The sequence below is a fragment of the Sapajus apella genome, unplaced genomic scaffold (genome assembly GCF_009761245.1).
Source record: "Sapajus apella isolate SASKATOON/1434 unplaced genomic scaffold, GSC_monkey_1.0 scaffold116, whole genome shotgun sequence".
Lineage (NCBI taxonomy): Eukaryota > Metazoa > Chordata > Mammalia > Primates > Cebidae > Sapajus > Sapajus apella.
Window position 1 is genome coordinate 1,704,251 of NW_022437056.1, and position 14,356 is coordinate 1,718,606.

At 39.0% G+C, this 14,356-nt stretch overlaps 1 protein-coding gene and 1 pseudogene across 3 annotated transcripts in view; both read right to left on the reverse strand.

The window, feature by feature from the left end:
* The window catches only part of CSMD1 (CUB and Sushi multiple domains 1), a 2,101,842-nt gene that overhangs the window by 57,524 nt on the left and 2,029,962 nt on the right, over nt 1-14,356 (reverse strand). For all 3 annotated transcript variants that reach the window (XM_032260320.1, XM_032260321.1, XM_032260322.1), the window contains one exon: nt 13,357-13,530. In XM_032260320.1, coding sequence (XP_032116211.1) covers nt 13,357-13,530 — 174 coding nt within the window. The remainder of the gene's footprint in view (nt 1-13,356; nt 13,531-14,356) is intronic.
* LOC116538059 lies at nt 2,096-3,722 on the reverse strand (annotated as a pseudogene).

The window sequence follows — 14,356 nt, forward strand, 5'->3', positions numbered from 1 at the left end:
GGGGTGGGACCAGGTGGCGATACCTGAATCATGAGGGCAGGTCTTTCTGTTCTCGCGATAGGGAGTAAGTCTCACCGGATGTGAAGGTTTTATAAAGGGGAGTTCCCCCACAGACGCGCTTCCGCCTGCCACGAGGTTGGACGTGGTGTCGCTTCTGCTCTGCCTTCCGCGGTGATTGTGAAGCCTTCCCTGGTCAGATGGAGCTGTGAGTACGTTAAACCTCTTTTCTTTATTATAAATTCCCGAGTCTCGGGTATGTTTTTATTAGCAGCGTGAGAACAGACAATACACTGCTCTTACAGACCCATGAATGGAAGCAGGCACATGGAATGAACCTTAGGCCTTGCCTTGGCAGATGCATGCAATTAATTTTATGTTTTTTTCTTTTTTCCTACCCACATATTCCTGATTAAGATGTGTAGATCTCAGCATGGTCTTCATGGTGACTCTACCCATCAATCAGGGCTAGCACTGATAGGGAAAAAAATTCCCCACAACTTATTTCTTCCGTCTTTGACCTGACAGCATTTTAAATATTTGAAAATAGCTATGAATAACTACTTCATTTTGCTCTTGGCCAAAGTAATAACAAAAATTTTTGAAACAGTCTTCAAAGGTTATAGTTACCAGATCCATCACCACAGATGCGTATCAATTCCTCAAGAGCCCACTTAAACTATTTTACAAAGCTGAGGTCATGATTCTGGATATGTGATAACCTGGGTGAACAGGAAGAGATGAATTTTATTAATAAGACTTTGCCTGGGCATTGCACTGGAGCACTCGTCACACATGAGCCTGCTTTTATCCAGAACTTCTGAGTTCTTTGCCTGTATACTATGAATTCAGAATTTCTTCTCATTATATACATTTGAAATTATTTTAATTTTACTCTGAGAAAAATTTTACATTAATTTCTATTAATAATTTAATATTTAATTACATTATTGTATTGTGTTAAATAATTAAATTTAATAATAACATATCCTTTCTATTATTTTGTTTGGGCTGTCATTAGAATTTGAGGTCCTGAATCCATCATCCAATATTATTTTCACTCTTTAAACTAGAATCATTATGCCCTCATCAAAGATAAATGCCCTTTCCAAACAGTACTTATGAATACCCATCTCATAACAATACTAAACAAAAAATGGATGCATCTCTAGATGTGGTCTTGTGAAGCTATATTAGTTCATGAAAATATATTTCCAAAGGAATATATATTTATGGGGAATATGTTTGGGTATCTGCTCTATATATCATCAAGTCAATCCATGGTTTTGATAGCTTATTTTCTTGTTGTGTGAACAATCACTCTAGATATGAGTTTCATTCGAGTTCTTCCTTTCCATGGTGGCTCACCGAGAACACTGCCAGCACCTGAGCACTGTGATTCTTAGTCCCCTCAGCTGGTTCAGATGAAATTCTCCTGGGTAGGAGACGCCACTTCATTAAGAACTCTGAAGTTCTCTTTTTATAAGCTCCTTATCTTTTGGAGGTGTCAGTTTCTGATTTTACAGATGTCCCGCCTATAGTCCCAGCACTTTGGGAGCCTGAGGCTGGAGGATTGCTTGAGCCCAGGAGTTCGAGACCAGCTTGGGCAACTTAGGAAGACCCCTGTCTCTACAAAACAATTGTAAATAGTTCACTGGGCATGATGGTATGCACCTGTGATCCAAGCTACTTGGGAAGCTGAGGTACTTGGGAGGAGGCAGGACCAATTTAGTCCAGGAGATCGAAGTAGCAGTAAGCTGTGGTTGCACCACTGCACTCTGGTCTGGGTAACACAGTGAGACCTTGTCTCAGGGGAGAGAAAAAAAAAAAAAGTCCTAATCTCTGTATTCCATAATAAAGCTTCTTGATGATGTGCTTATAACACACCGTATGTGTGTATCAAAAATTTCATGTTCCTCACAAATATAAACACCTGATATATATCCATAAAAATTAAAATTAGAAAAAGTTTTTAATGCTTCTTAATGAATAAGCAAAACCAGAACTGAGTAATCATCCATTTTCATACCAGCTTCAAGAATGAATTTTGTTTTTCTTTCAAGCATAATTTAGGCAGCCTTCTTGGGTCATTTTGTTTGTTTGTTTTTTGTTTTTCTAGAGGGTTTTTCTCAGGGGCTTCTCTCAGTGCTGCAGCTGCTGCAAGCCACACAGGGCCTCTGTACACGCCCGGATAAGGCCACGCAGCTGGATGCTGGTCTCCAGGGAGGTGCTAGCGCCCAGGTCGGCTTCTGCAAGAGGGCTGTCTGTGTGCAGGCCATGACATCTGCATTTGGAGGCACAGCAGGAGGGGGTGGTCCCTGGGCTGCCTTGAGCCCTGCTTCAGCTCCCTCACAGCGCTCCAGAGGAGGTACTGGGGGCTGGGGCGCAGGTCGAGAGCCCAAGGGGAGCTCGGAGGCTGAGGCCAGCTGGTGCTCCCGAGCTTGGGAGAGGGCAGCCTGGGCATTCAGAGCGGGATTATCTTTATCCACGTCTGAGTCGAACGACTCAGACCTTCAGAAGGATTGATGCCAAGGAAATCTTGTTCACGTTTGTCCCTCAGAGCATCTTACCCTAAGCCATAGAAGCATAAATAGTAAGATGAGAATTGCTCATTGTCTGACTCCTTGCACAGCATGACTTTTAATTCTAGTTGGAAACAAAGTGTTGACTATTGGTTACCTTAAAGTACTCACCATACTGAACATTCATTAAGCTATCGTTCCTCTTTGTTTATTCAAGACTGTGTACTTAGAAAAGAGAACCTATAAGAATGTGTAGAGTGACCAAATAGGGACAAAGTGACATACCTAGAGTTTGCTGCTCAAAATTTCCACCAGCATAACCCTAAAAACAGAGGGGGATGACGGAGTGGGAAGGGGTTCTGAGAGCAAAATCAGAAGCAGCCTACCACTGACATGAAGTATGTTCTGTCTTTAATATGTAAGTGAATTTTGCATTCTCTATAATAAAACTTTTAATATAAAAATGATATCTTTAATCTTTACTAAAACTTACGTGACCACAAAGAAGTACCATGTTCATCACGTGGCTGCTCAGTTTTCTCCCCCCAGGCTTTCACTCCCAAAGGCTGCATATCCCTGGGGTATACACACTGGCTGTAGTGCAACCTATGTAAACATAGAACATATCTAGACTATTTCCTGCCCTTAGAATCTGACCTTCAGAAGGATTAATGCCAAACTAAACTCATGTGAAACAGTTCTGTTACTATTGGCATTCCTTGGCTAAGAAGGACCACCTGATGCTCAGCCCCTTGAGAGCAGGAATGGTGGTTTATTGTTTTTCATATCCACACCACCTAGTACCCGTTAGAGTGTTTAATTGCTGATAACAGGAATTAAGGAATTTTAAAGGAGCAAATATTTTAAGGAACAATCAAAAAATGAATTTTCTAATTCAGCTTTTTGAATGAAGTCCCATTACTGAACTTTATAATATGATGTTTATTAAGCAGACATCCCCTTTAAATACTCAGGTTTTTTTTTGGAGAGAGCAAAGCATATCTCTCTGTGGAAATTGTATATAATGCCTGGTATTTTACACTCAAAGCAAGGTGTTGGCCAGGAAGGTAAAGCAATGGTGTCTATGTAGACTTAATATCACTGCTCTAAGTGGCCACTTTGTGCCCAGTAGCACTACCTTCCAAGTGAGTCGCAACTAATTTGATCCTGTTTGGTATGTTTTTGTCCATTGTTGTGATTCATCGTGTGTCTTACAAGAGACACTCAAGCAAGAGTCTGCTTCAGTGTATGGTGAGGCCTTGTTCTAGGCTAGAATAAACTCTTTGTATGCCTCATTGAATATGCCAGATATATGCAGTTAAGAATGAATTATTTTTCTGACCAAAGTGTGTAACAGTAGTTCAAATTGTGCCCTTGTTTTAACAGTTTCTGTTAACATCTTGTTTTTCCCTATAAAAAGCCAGGGTGTATTATACCTGTAAATACTGCCTGTGAGACTTTGCACTTTATGTATCTGTGTGTGGATTTTCCTGTGGTTTTAGCCAAATGAAGTGTTATCAGTAATAAACAGGTTTCTTCATAAAAAAAAAAAAAGACTTTACATCATTCCCAATTTTTGGCAGATTTGTCCCTCAAGATGCTGTCTTTAAAAATGTATTTTGTTCTCTTCAGCATGCCTTGGGACAGTTGTTTTGCTTGAAAATTGAGTTTCTTGTAGAAAACCTGGTGTGGTTATATCTGGGTAATTTCCCATTTTTTCGTGATTGGGTGATTTGCTTTTTAAAGTCATAGTTTTGGGGGTTGTTTTATTTTGTCAAGGGGTCATCTTTTTTTTAGAGTTGAAGCCATGTTTATATAGACTGTTTTAAGAATTTTTAAAGATAAGTTCTTACCAACTACCTATTTCGTGTAAGCCAGTTCCGCACTACAATTGTCTCATGTACCCTGGGATGGTCCAGATGAGCCTGACCGTTACTGAAGGACATTTAGTGTGGTGGAAACCCAGAGTGATTTTCAAAGGGGCTGTAACCATGGAAACAGGGAAAGGGTTAATTCAAATAACAAGAGATGGAAAAGCAAGACTGATAGGCAAGAGTACATCAGCATCCTGGCAGTACAGGATGAAGGTCCCAATTAGCCAGGTAGAACTTAGGCACAAAGACCCCTGCACGTGCCCCTTATATCCATCTTAGGACAGACAAATTCAGGTCCCAGAGCTCATTTCACTTTTAATTAACACAATACACTCCTCCTTATTGGTCAGAATTAGCATGACAGTATTCTTGGTTTTATGATGTTAGGCAAATTCTTCACTTCTCTAAGCTTTCTTATCCGCAGGTTGAAGGAATAAGCACTTACTGTGTGTTCTAATCAGATAAATTTCACAAATGCCATGTGCATTTTAAGTCATTAATATCATTTATAATAATTGTCTCCAAATAGGGCACCTAGTTGATACTTGAATTCTGGAATTATCCAATTGCTACTGTATTAAATATTTGTGCAGATTTAGGATTGCAGCCTCTGTTTCCTTCATTTATCTTAGAGTCATATAACCTTCTCAAGCAATATTATCTCTGTTATATCTTTTTATTCACTCATCCCTATTTTCCTCTGAGTCTCACATGCAACTTTATTGTTTCTTGCGGACATATGTTCTTGCCGAGTTCCAGGTGCTGCCAACCCTCAGCAAAAGATATCTTTGGTAAAGGGATATGCTTCATTACCATGCTTCATATATTATGAATCTCAACCCTTCCAGTTACTACAAAACTATGTCTATTAACTTTGAAAATTTTTGTGCTAAATGAATTACCCATGGTTTACTCATTAGTATGTACACATTTGTGTGTCATTTCTATTTTCTTCCCTTTAAATACTCTGTCTTTTCCAATTCTATTATTTCTTATGTGCTGTATCCAATATCTATTACATAAATGTTTTATACATTATAACCTGGGCACTGTTTTCTTCCTTCTTCTGAGCATGTGGACTCATTTCTGAGCAAATCATCTTCCAAAAGCTTCTAAGATGTATTGCATAGCACTAAGGCATGTTTTGGGGCATCTCTGGGCAGCCAACTATTCAACATGCATCTCATCCTTTTTACTCCAAAGCTCTGACATTCAGACAGAAGAATAACAAGATAGATAAAGGCTTATTGAGGATCAATAAGCCCCAAGCTGACCCATGATTTAACAGTTATGTAAAATGAATGTGACACTTAAACTCCAAAAGAGCCAATGAAAGCCTTTCCTTCATCCTGTATTGGTAATAACCAAAAGAATAAGATTAGGGGTGTTTGTAAGCGGTAGAGCAGCAATCAAATATAAGTTGCTATTAATTTTCATTTTTACAATTATTAACAGAGATGTAATACATATTGGCAGATGTATCTTGGACTATCCAGCTCCCTCCCAGTGGAACCTGGTGCCTTTCAGAGAACCAAGTTCTAGACAGAAGACCTAATCCACACCAAAGCTGCCTAAAGGAGAGAGTGCCGTTCAATAGTCAGGCAATTTCAGAAGAATATTTAGGAATGGATGGAAACTCCCAGACGGACTTGTGACTCTCTACATGAAGAAGCATATATAGTCCAGGGAAATTTTATCATCTACTGAAAACTGTAATGAGGACACTCAGTGATATACACATATACACAATACACACATTCATGTATTTATTGTGTTCAATATATATAATGTATATATAATATTGAACACATATTGTGTTCAATAATATATAATGCACTGAATATATTCAACAGTATACTAGAGAGTATGAAAATGAGAGCAATCAAGCAGCATTCATGTAAGTCCTGCAGTAATTTAAAGTAAGTAGACAATGTTTTACAGACAAGTGTGGAAAAATCCTTTTGGTGATTGGTTTTTCTCTAGGATTACTACCTTATTTTCACCCTGTATCTTCAAATAACAGATTTTGCTATTTGAAGTTTACTGGGCCTGGCTGAGTTCCCCAAGTGATCCTTGCCCGTGCAGACTGTTGTTCTTGAAACTGCTTATTCAAGATTTTTAATACATTTTTGCAAAACATTTTCCAATGGAAACATTTTCAATTTTTAAAAAATATGCATAATTTTTAACTTTTTTGAAAAAAGACCAAATTATTGTAAATACATACCATTTTCATTCTTTAATTATTAATTTTTTATTGTATTTTAAGTTCTGGGGTACATTGTGCAGAACATGCAGGTTTGTTACATAGGTATACACGTGCCATGATGGTTGCCTGCATCCATCCTCCCATCATCTACATTAGGTATTTATCCTAATGCTTTTCTTCCCCTACCCCCTCACCCCCATTCCCCGACACAGGCCCCAGTGTGTGATGTTCCCCTCCCTGTGTCCATGTGTTCTCATTGTTCAGCCACTTATGAGTGAGAACACGCAATGTTTGGTTTTCTATTCTTGTGTTAGTTTGCTGAGAATGATGGTTTCAGCTTCATGTTCCCTGCAAAGGACATGAACTTATCCTTTTTTATGGTTGCACAGTATTCCATGGTGTATATGTGTCACATTGTCTTTATCCAGTCTATCATTGATGGGCATTTGGGTTGCTGCCAAGTCTTTGCCTTTGTGAACAGTGCTGCAATAAACATAAGGGTGCATGTGTCTTTGTAATAGAACCATTTATCATTCTTTGGTTATATACCCAGTAATGGGATTGCTGGGTCAAATGGTATTTCTATTTCTAGATCCTTGAGTAATCACCACACTGTCTTCCACAATGGTTTAACCAATTTACACTCCCACCAACAGTGGGAAATACAGAAGAGTTTGTATTTCTCCACATCCTCTCCAGCATCTGTTGTCACCTGGCTTTTAAATGATCATGAGCAGGTATCTCAATGTGGTTTTACTTTGCATTTCTCTAATGACCAGTGATGATGAGCTTTTTTCATATGTTTGTTGGCTGCATAAATGTCTTCTTCTGTGAAGTCTATGTTCGTATCCTTTGCCCATCTTTATTGGGGTTGTTTGTTGTCTTCCTGTAAATTTGTTTCAGTTCTTTGTAGATTTTGGACATTAGCCCTTTGTCAGATGGGTAGACTGAAATAATTTACTTCCATTATGTAGGTTGCCTGTTCACTTTGATGATAGTTTCTTTTGCTGTGCAGAAGCTCTTTTAGTTTAATTAGATCCCATTTGTCTATTTTGGCTTTTTTTTTGCCATTGCTTTTGGTGTTTTAGGCATTAAGTCTTTGCCCACGCCTATGTCCTAAATGGTATTGCCTAGGTTTTCTTCTAGAGTTTACATGGTTTTAGGTCTTAAGTTTAAATCTTTAATCCATCTTGAGTTAATTTTTCTATAAGATATAAGGAAAGGATCCAGTTTCAGCTTTCTGCATATGGCTAGCCAGTTTTCCCAACACCTTTTATTAAATAGGGAATCCTTTCCCAATTGGTTGTTTCTGTCAGGTTTGTCAAAAATAAGATGGTTGCAGGTGTGTCGTGTCATTTCTGAGGCCTCTGTTCTGTTCTATTGGTCTACATATCTGTTTTGGTACCTGCACTATGCTGTTTTGTTTACTGTAGTCTTGTAGCATAGTTTGAAGTCAGGTAATGTGATGTATCCAGTTCTTTTTTGTTGTTGCTGTTGCTTAGAATTGTCTTGGTTATGCAGGCTCTTCTTTGGTTATCTATAAAATTTAAGGTGGTTTTTTTTTTTTTTTTTTTTTTTTTTTTTTTTTTTTTTTTTTTTTTTAATCCCCAATTCTGTGAAGAAAGTCAGTGGTAGCTTGATGGGGATACCATTGAATCTATAGATTACCTTGGGAAGTATGGCCATTTTCACAATATTGATTTTTCCTAACCATGTAGTCCTAGGTATTTTATTCTCTTCATAGCAGTATGAATGGGAGTTCCCCCCACGATTTGGCTCCCTGTTTGTCTGTTATTGGTGTATAGAAATGCTTGTGATTTTTGCACGTTGATTTTTGTATTCTGAGACATTGCTGAAGTTGCTTATCAGCTTAAGGAGATTTTGAGCTGAGTTGATGTGGTATTCTAAATATACAATCATGTCATCTGCAAATAGAGACAATTTGACTTCCTCTTTACCTATTCGAATACACTTCATTTCTTTATTTTGCCTGATTGCCCTGGCCACAACTTCTAATACTTTGTTGAATAGAAGTGATGAGAGAGGGCATCCTTGTCTTGTGCCAGTTTTCAAAGGGAGTGCTTCTAGTTTTTGCCCATTCACTATGTTATTGGCTATAGGCTCGTCCTAAATAGCTCTTATTATTTTGAGATACATTTCATCAATACCTAGTTTATTGAGAATTTTTAGCATAAAGCGCTGTTGAATTTTGCTGAGGGCCTTCTCTGCATCTATTGAGATAATCATGTGGTTTTTGTCTTTGGTCCTGTTTATGTGATGGATTACATTTATTGATTTGCATATGTTGAACCAGTCTTGGGTCCCAGAGATAAGCCTACTTGATTGTGATGGATAAGCTTTTTGATGCACTGTTGGATTTGGTTTGCCAGCATTTTGTCAAGAATTTTCACATCAATGTTCATCATGGATATTGGCATGACGTTTTCTTTTTTAGTTGTGTCTTTGCCAGCTTTTGGTATCAGGATAACGTTGACCTCATAAAATGAGTTAGGGAGGATTCCTTCTTTTTCTATTGTTTGGAATAGTTTCAGAAGGAATGATACCATCTCCTCTTTGTACGTTTGTTAGAATTTGGCTGTGAACCCGTCTGGTCCTGGACTTTTTTTTGGTTGGTAGGCTAATAATTGCTGCCTTCATTTCAGACCTTGTTATCAGTCTATTCAGGCATTTGGCATCTTCCTTGTTTAGTCTTCGGAAAGTGTAAGTGTCCAGGAACTTATCCATTTATTTTAGATTTTCTGTTTTATTTGCATAGAGGTATTTATACTATTCTGATGGTAATTTGTATTTCTATAGAATTGGTGGTGATATCATATTTATCATTTTTATTGCATCTATTTGATTCTTCTCTTATTAATTAGTCTGCCTAGTGGTCTATTTTGTTGATCTTTTCAAAAAACCAGTTCCTGGATTCATTAATGTTTTGAAGGGTTTTTTGTGTGTTTATCTCCTTCAGTCCTGCTCTGATCTTAGTTATTTCCTGTCTTCTGCTGGCTTTTGAATTTGTTTGTTCTTACTTCTCTAGTTCTTTTAATTGTGATGTTAGGGTGTCATTTTTAGATCTTTCCAGCATTCTCTTGTGGGCATTTAGTGCTATATATTTCTCTCCACACACTGCTTTAAATCTGTCCAGAGATTCTAGTATGCTGTGTCTTCATTCTCATTGGTTTCAAAGAACATCTTTATTTCTACCTTCATTACGTTGTTTATCCAGTAGTCATTCAGGAGCATGTTGTTCAGTTTCCATATAGTTGTGCAGTTTTGAGTGAGTTTCATAATCTTGAGTTCTAATTTGATTGCACTGTGGTCTTAGACTTTTTTTATGATTTCCATTCTTTTGCATTTGCTAATGAGTGTTTTATTTCCAATTACATGGTTAATTTTAGAATAGATATGATGTGGTGCTGAGAAGTATGTATATTTTGTTGATTTGCTGTGGAGGTTTCTGTAGATGTCACTTAGGTCTGCTTGGTCCAGTGCTGTGTTCGAGTCCAGTGTATCCTTGTTAATTTTCTGTTTTGTTGATCTAATTTGACAGTGGGGTGTTGGAGTCTCCCATAATTATTGTGTGGGAGTCTAAGTCTCTTTGTAGGTCTCTAAGAACGTGCTTTATGAATCTGGGTGCTCCTGCCTTGGGTGATGGGTAGCTCTTCTTGTTGTATTAATCCCTTTACCAGTATGTAATGTTCTTGTCTCTTTTGATCTTTGATGGTTTAAAGTCTGTTTTATCAGAGTCTAGGATAACAACCCCTGCTTGCTTTTTCTTTCCATTTGCTTGGTGAATCTTCCTCCTTCCCTTTATTTTGAACCTATGTGTATCTTTATAGGTGTGATGAGTCTCCTAAATACAGCACACCAATGGATCTGACTCTTTATCCAATTTGCCAGCCTGTGTCTTTTAACTGGGGAATTTAACCCATTTACATTTAAGGTTAATATTATTATGTGTGAATTCGATGCTACCATTATGATGCTAGCTAGTTGATTTGCCCATTAGTTGATACAGTTTCTTCATAGCATCAATTTGGTATGGTTTTGCAGTGTCTTGAACTGGTTGTTCCATGTTTAGTGCTTCCTTCAGGAGCTCTTATAAGGCAGTCCTGGTGGTGACAAAATCTCTCAGCAGTTGCTCGTCTGTAAAGAATTTTGTCTTCTTTGCTTATGAAGCTCAGTTTAGCTGGATTTGAAATTCTGGGTTGAAAATTATTTTCTTTAAGAATGTTAAATATTGGCCCCCACTCTCTTCTTGCTTGGAGGGTTTCTGCCAAGAGATCTGATGTGAGTCTGATGGGCTTCCCTATGTGTAACCTGACATTTCTCTCTGGCTGCCCTTAGCATTTTTTCCTTCATTTCAACCCTGGCAAACCTGATGGTTATGTGTCTTGGTGGTCATCTTCTCGAGGAGTATCTTTGTGGTGTTCTCTGTATTCCCTGAATTTTCATATTTGCCTACCTTGCTATGCTGGGAAAATTCTCCTGGATAATGTCCTGAACAGTGTTTTCCAATTTGGTTTTATTCTCCCCATCACTTTCAGGTATACCAATCAAATGTAGATTTGGTCTTTTTACGTAATCCCTTATTTCTTGGAGGCTTTGCTCATTTCTTTTCACTCTTTTGTCTCTAATCTTTTCCTCTCACTATTTCATTGTGTTGATCTTCAGTCTCTGTTATCATTTCTTCCACTTGATCAACTCAGCGATCGAAACTTGTACATGCTTTATGAAGTTCTCATGCTGTGTTTTTCAGCTGTATCATGTTGTCTATGTTCTTCTCTAAGCTGGTTATTCTAGTTAGCATTTTGTCTAACCATATTTCAAGATTCTTATTTTCCTTGTATTGGGTTAGAATGTGCTTTTTTTTTTTTTTTTTTTTTTAAAAGCTTGGAGAGGTTTATTATTACCCACCTTCTGAATCCTGCTTCTGTCAATTTGTCAAACTCCTTCTCCATCCAGTTTTGTTCCCTTGCTGACAAGGAGCTATAATCCCTTAGAGACGTTCTTGTTTTTGGAGTTTTCAATTGTTTTTCTGCTGATTTCTTCCCGTCTTCATGGATTTATCTCCCTTTGGTCTTTGAGGTGGATTACCTTTGGATGGCGTCTCTGAATGGAAGTCCTTTTTGTTGATGTTGAAACTACTTTTTGTTTGTTAGATTTCCTTCTAACAGTCAGGCCCCTCTGCTACAGCTATACTGGAGTTTGCCGGGGGTCCACTCCAGATCCTGTTTGCCTGGGAATCGTCAGTGGAGGCTACAGAACAGCAAAGATTGCTACCTTTTCCTTCCTCTGGTAGCTTTGTCCCAGAGGGGTACCTGCCAGATGCCAGCAAGAGCTCTCCTGTATGAGGTGTCCATTGGCCCCTACTGGGAGGTGTCTCCCAGTTGGGATACACAGGGGTCAGGGAGCCACTTGAGGAGGCAGTCTGTCCCTTATCAGAGTTCAAGCATTGTGTTGGAAATCTATTGGTCTCTTCTGAGCTGCCAGGCAGGGACGTTTAGGTATGCTGAAGCTGTACCTACAACTGCCCCTTTCCCGGGTATTCTGTCTCAGGAAGGTGGGGGTTTTATTTATAAGTCCCTGACTGGCTGGTACCTTTTTTCAGAGATGCCCTGCACAGCAAGGACATCTAGTGAGATAGTGCCTGCAGCTGCTAAGCTGTGTTGGGCTCCACCCACCTCAGATTTCCCAGCAGCTTTGCTTACACTTTGGAGTTGAAACTGCCTACTGGAGCTTCAGCAATGGCAAACTCCCTTCCCTTCACTAAGCTTGAATGTCCCAGGTGAAGCTCAGACTGCTGTGCAGACTGCCGGAATGTTAAGCCAGTGTATCTTAGCTTGCTCGTCTCCATGGGGTGGGATCTGCAGAGCCAGACCACTGTGCTCCCTCACTTCAGCCCCCTCTACAGGGGAGTGAACAGTTCTGTCTTGCTGGCATCTAGACACCACTGAGGTATGAAAAAAACAAAACAAAAAAAACTGCTGCAGCTAGCTTGGTTTCTACTCAAATGGCCACCCAGTTTTGTGCTGGAAACCCAGGGCCCTGGTGGTTGTGTAGATACCAGAGGGAATCTCCTGGTCTGCATGTTGTGAAGACAATGAGAAAAGTGCAGTATCTGAGCCTGAGTGCAGGAAACAGTACCTAATGGCTTCCCTTGGCTAGGGGAGGGAGTTCCTTAGCCCCTTGCACTTCCCAGGTAAGGTAATGTCCCATACTGCTTTAGGGCTCACCCTCCTTGTGCTACACCCACTGTCCATTAAGTCCCAATGAGATGAACCAGGTACCTCAGTTGGAAATGTGAAAATCACCCACTGTCTGCATCAGTCTTGCCAGGAGCTGTACACCAGAGCTGTTCCTATTTGGCAATCTTGCCCAGGGGCCAATACATATCATTTTACATAATTCACTGTACTTAAATCAATTTGAATGAATATAACTTCAATTCACTGACTTAATTTTTAAAAACTTAAAATGCACAATGTTTTTGAAATTCATTTTTGTATGTCCTAAAATCATGGTGGCATTTGAGTGTGGTTATATTCTCAGCACTCTTGTAAAGTTGCCTTTATGGCACTTAGGGCAATATATGACTTTCATTTATTGCTTGGATTAAAAACAAATCTCTTTAGATACTCAAAGAAAAAATTTAAGACATTACAGTAAGAAGTCGTATGTGTCACACAGCTGTAATCTAAGGTTCATTTGAATTAACTAAATCACAGAACATAGATTAATTTACCCAGACATCGAGTTTCAGTGCCACTCCAGAGCCCATTTGCCAAGCACTCTCTGACATGAGATCCCACGAGTGTGTAGCCGGTGTTACACGTAAATATAGCTGTGGCCCCGTAAACTGTCATTGTTCCAATCTTGTTGCCGTTTGGGGGAAAGGAAAGGCTTCCACATGAGATAACTAGAAGGGGAAAAAAAAGAAAAAAAGTGAATGTCAATTCAGGTATGCAGATTATTCCTGTGCTTTAAAAACAAACTATTTTTAATCTTAATTTTCACTAGGAATATGGATGAGGGATATTTTCTTAGGGCCAGATAGACTACTCACCTAAGAAGCTTAATTTTCCATCTTTATGTCCTTGAAACAGAAACCTAAAAGCTTAAAGTGGATTCCAAAATATTCTAGATTCCTCCAGTTACCCACTAATTTTTGTTGTCATTGAGACGGAATCTTACTCTGTCACTCAGGCTGCAGTGCCCTGGCACTGTCCTGACTCCGTGCTACATCTGCCTCCCAAGTTTAAGTGATTTTCCTGCCTGGACCTCCAGGGTAGCTGGAATTACAGGCACCTGCCACCACACCCTGCTAATTTTTGTAATTTTAGTAGAGATGGGGTTTTGCCATGTTGGCCAGTCTGATCTCAAATTCCTGATCTCAAGTGATCCGCCCACCTCAACCTCAATGTGCTGGGATTACAGGTGTGAGCCACCACAGCTTGGCCCATTGATGTTATTTTTATTTTCATTCTGACAGGTATAGGTGAATCATTCTTGAAAAACTACACAGTATACAAAATATTCATGCACAGGCATGTCCATCAAATAAATTGTCTATATCTTTACCTTTATGTCCATATCGATCCCAAGAATTACATAGTAGTAATTACTAGAAGCCTCATGAGCCCATCAGGAAATAAGGAATGCCAATTTTCTTTACCAAAGCCAATCAGCTGGGACAAAGTAGTGTCGTATTAAAATCTAAGACTTCTGAATGCATAGCATTGGTC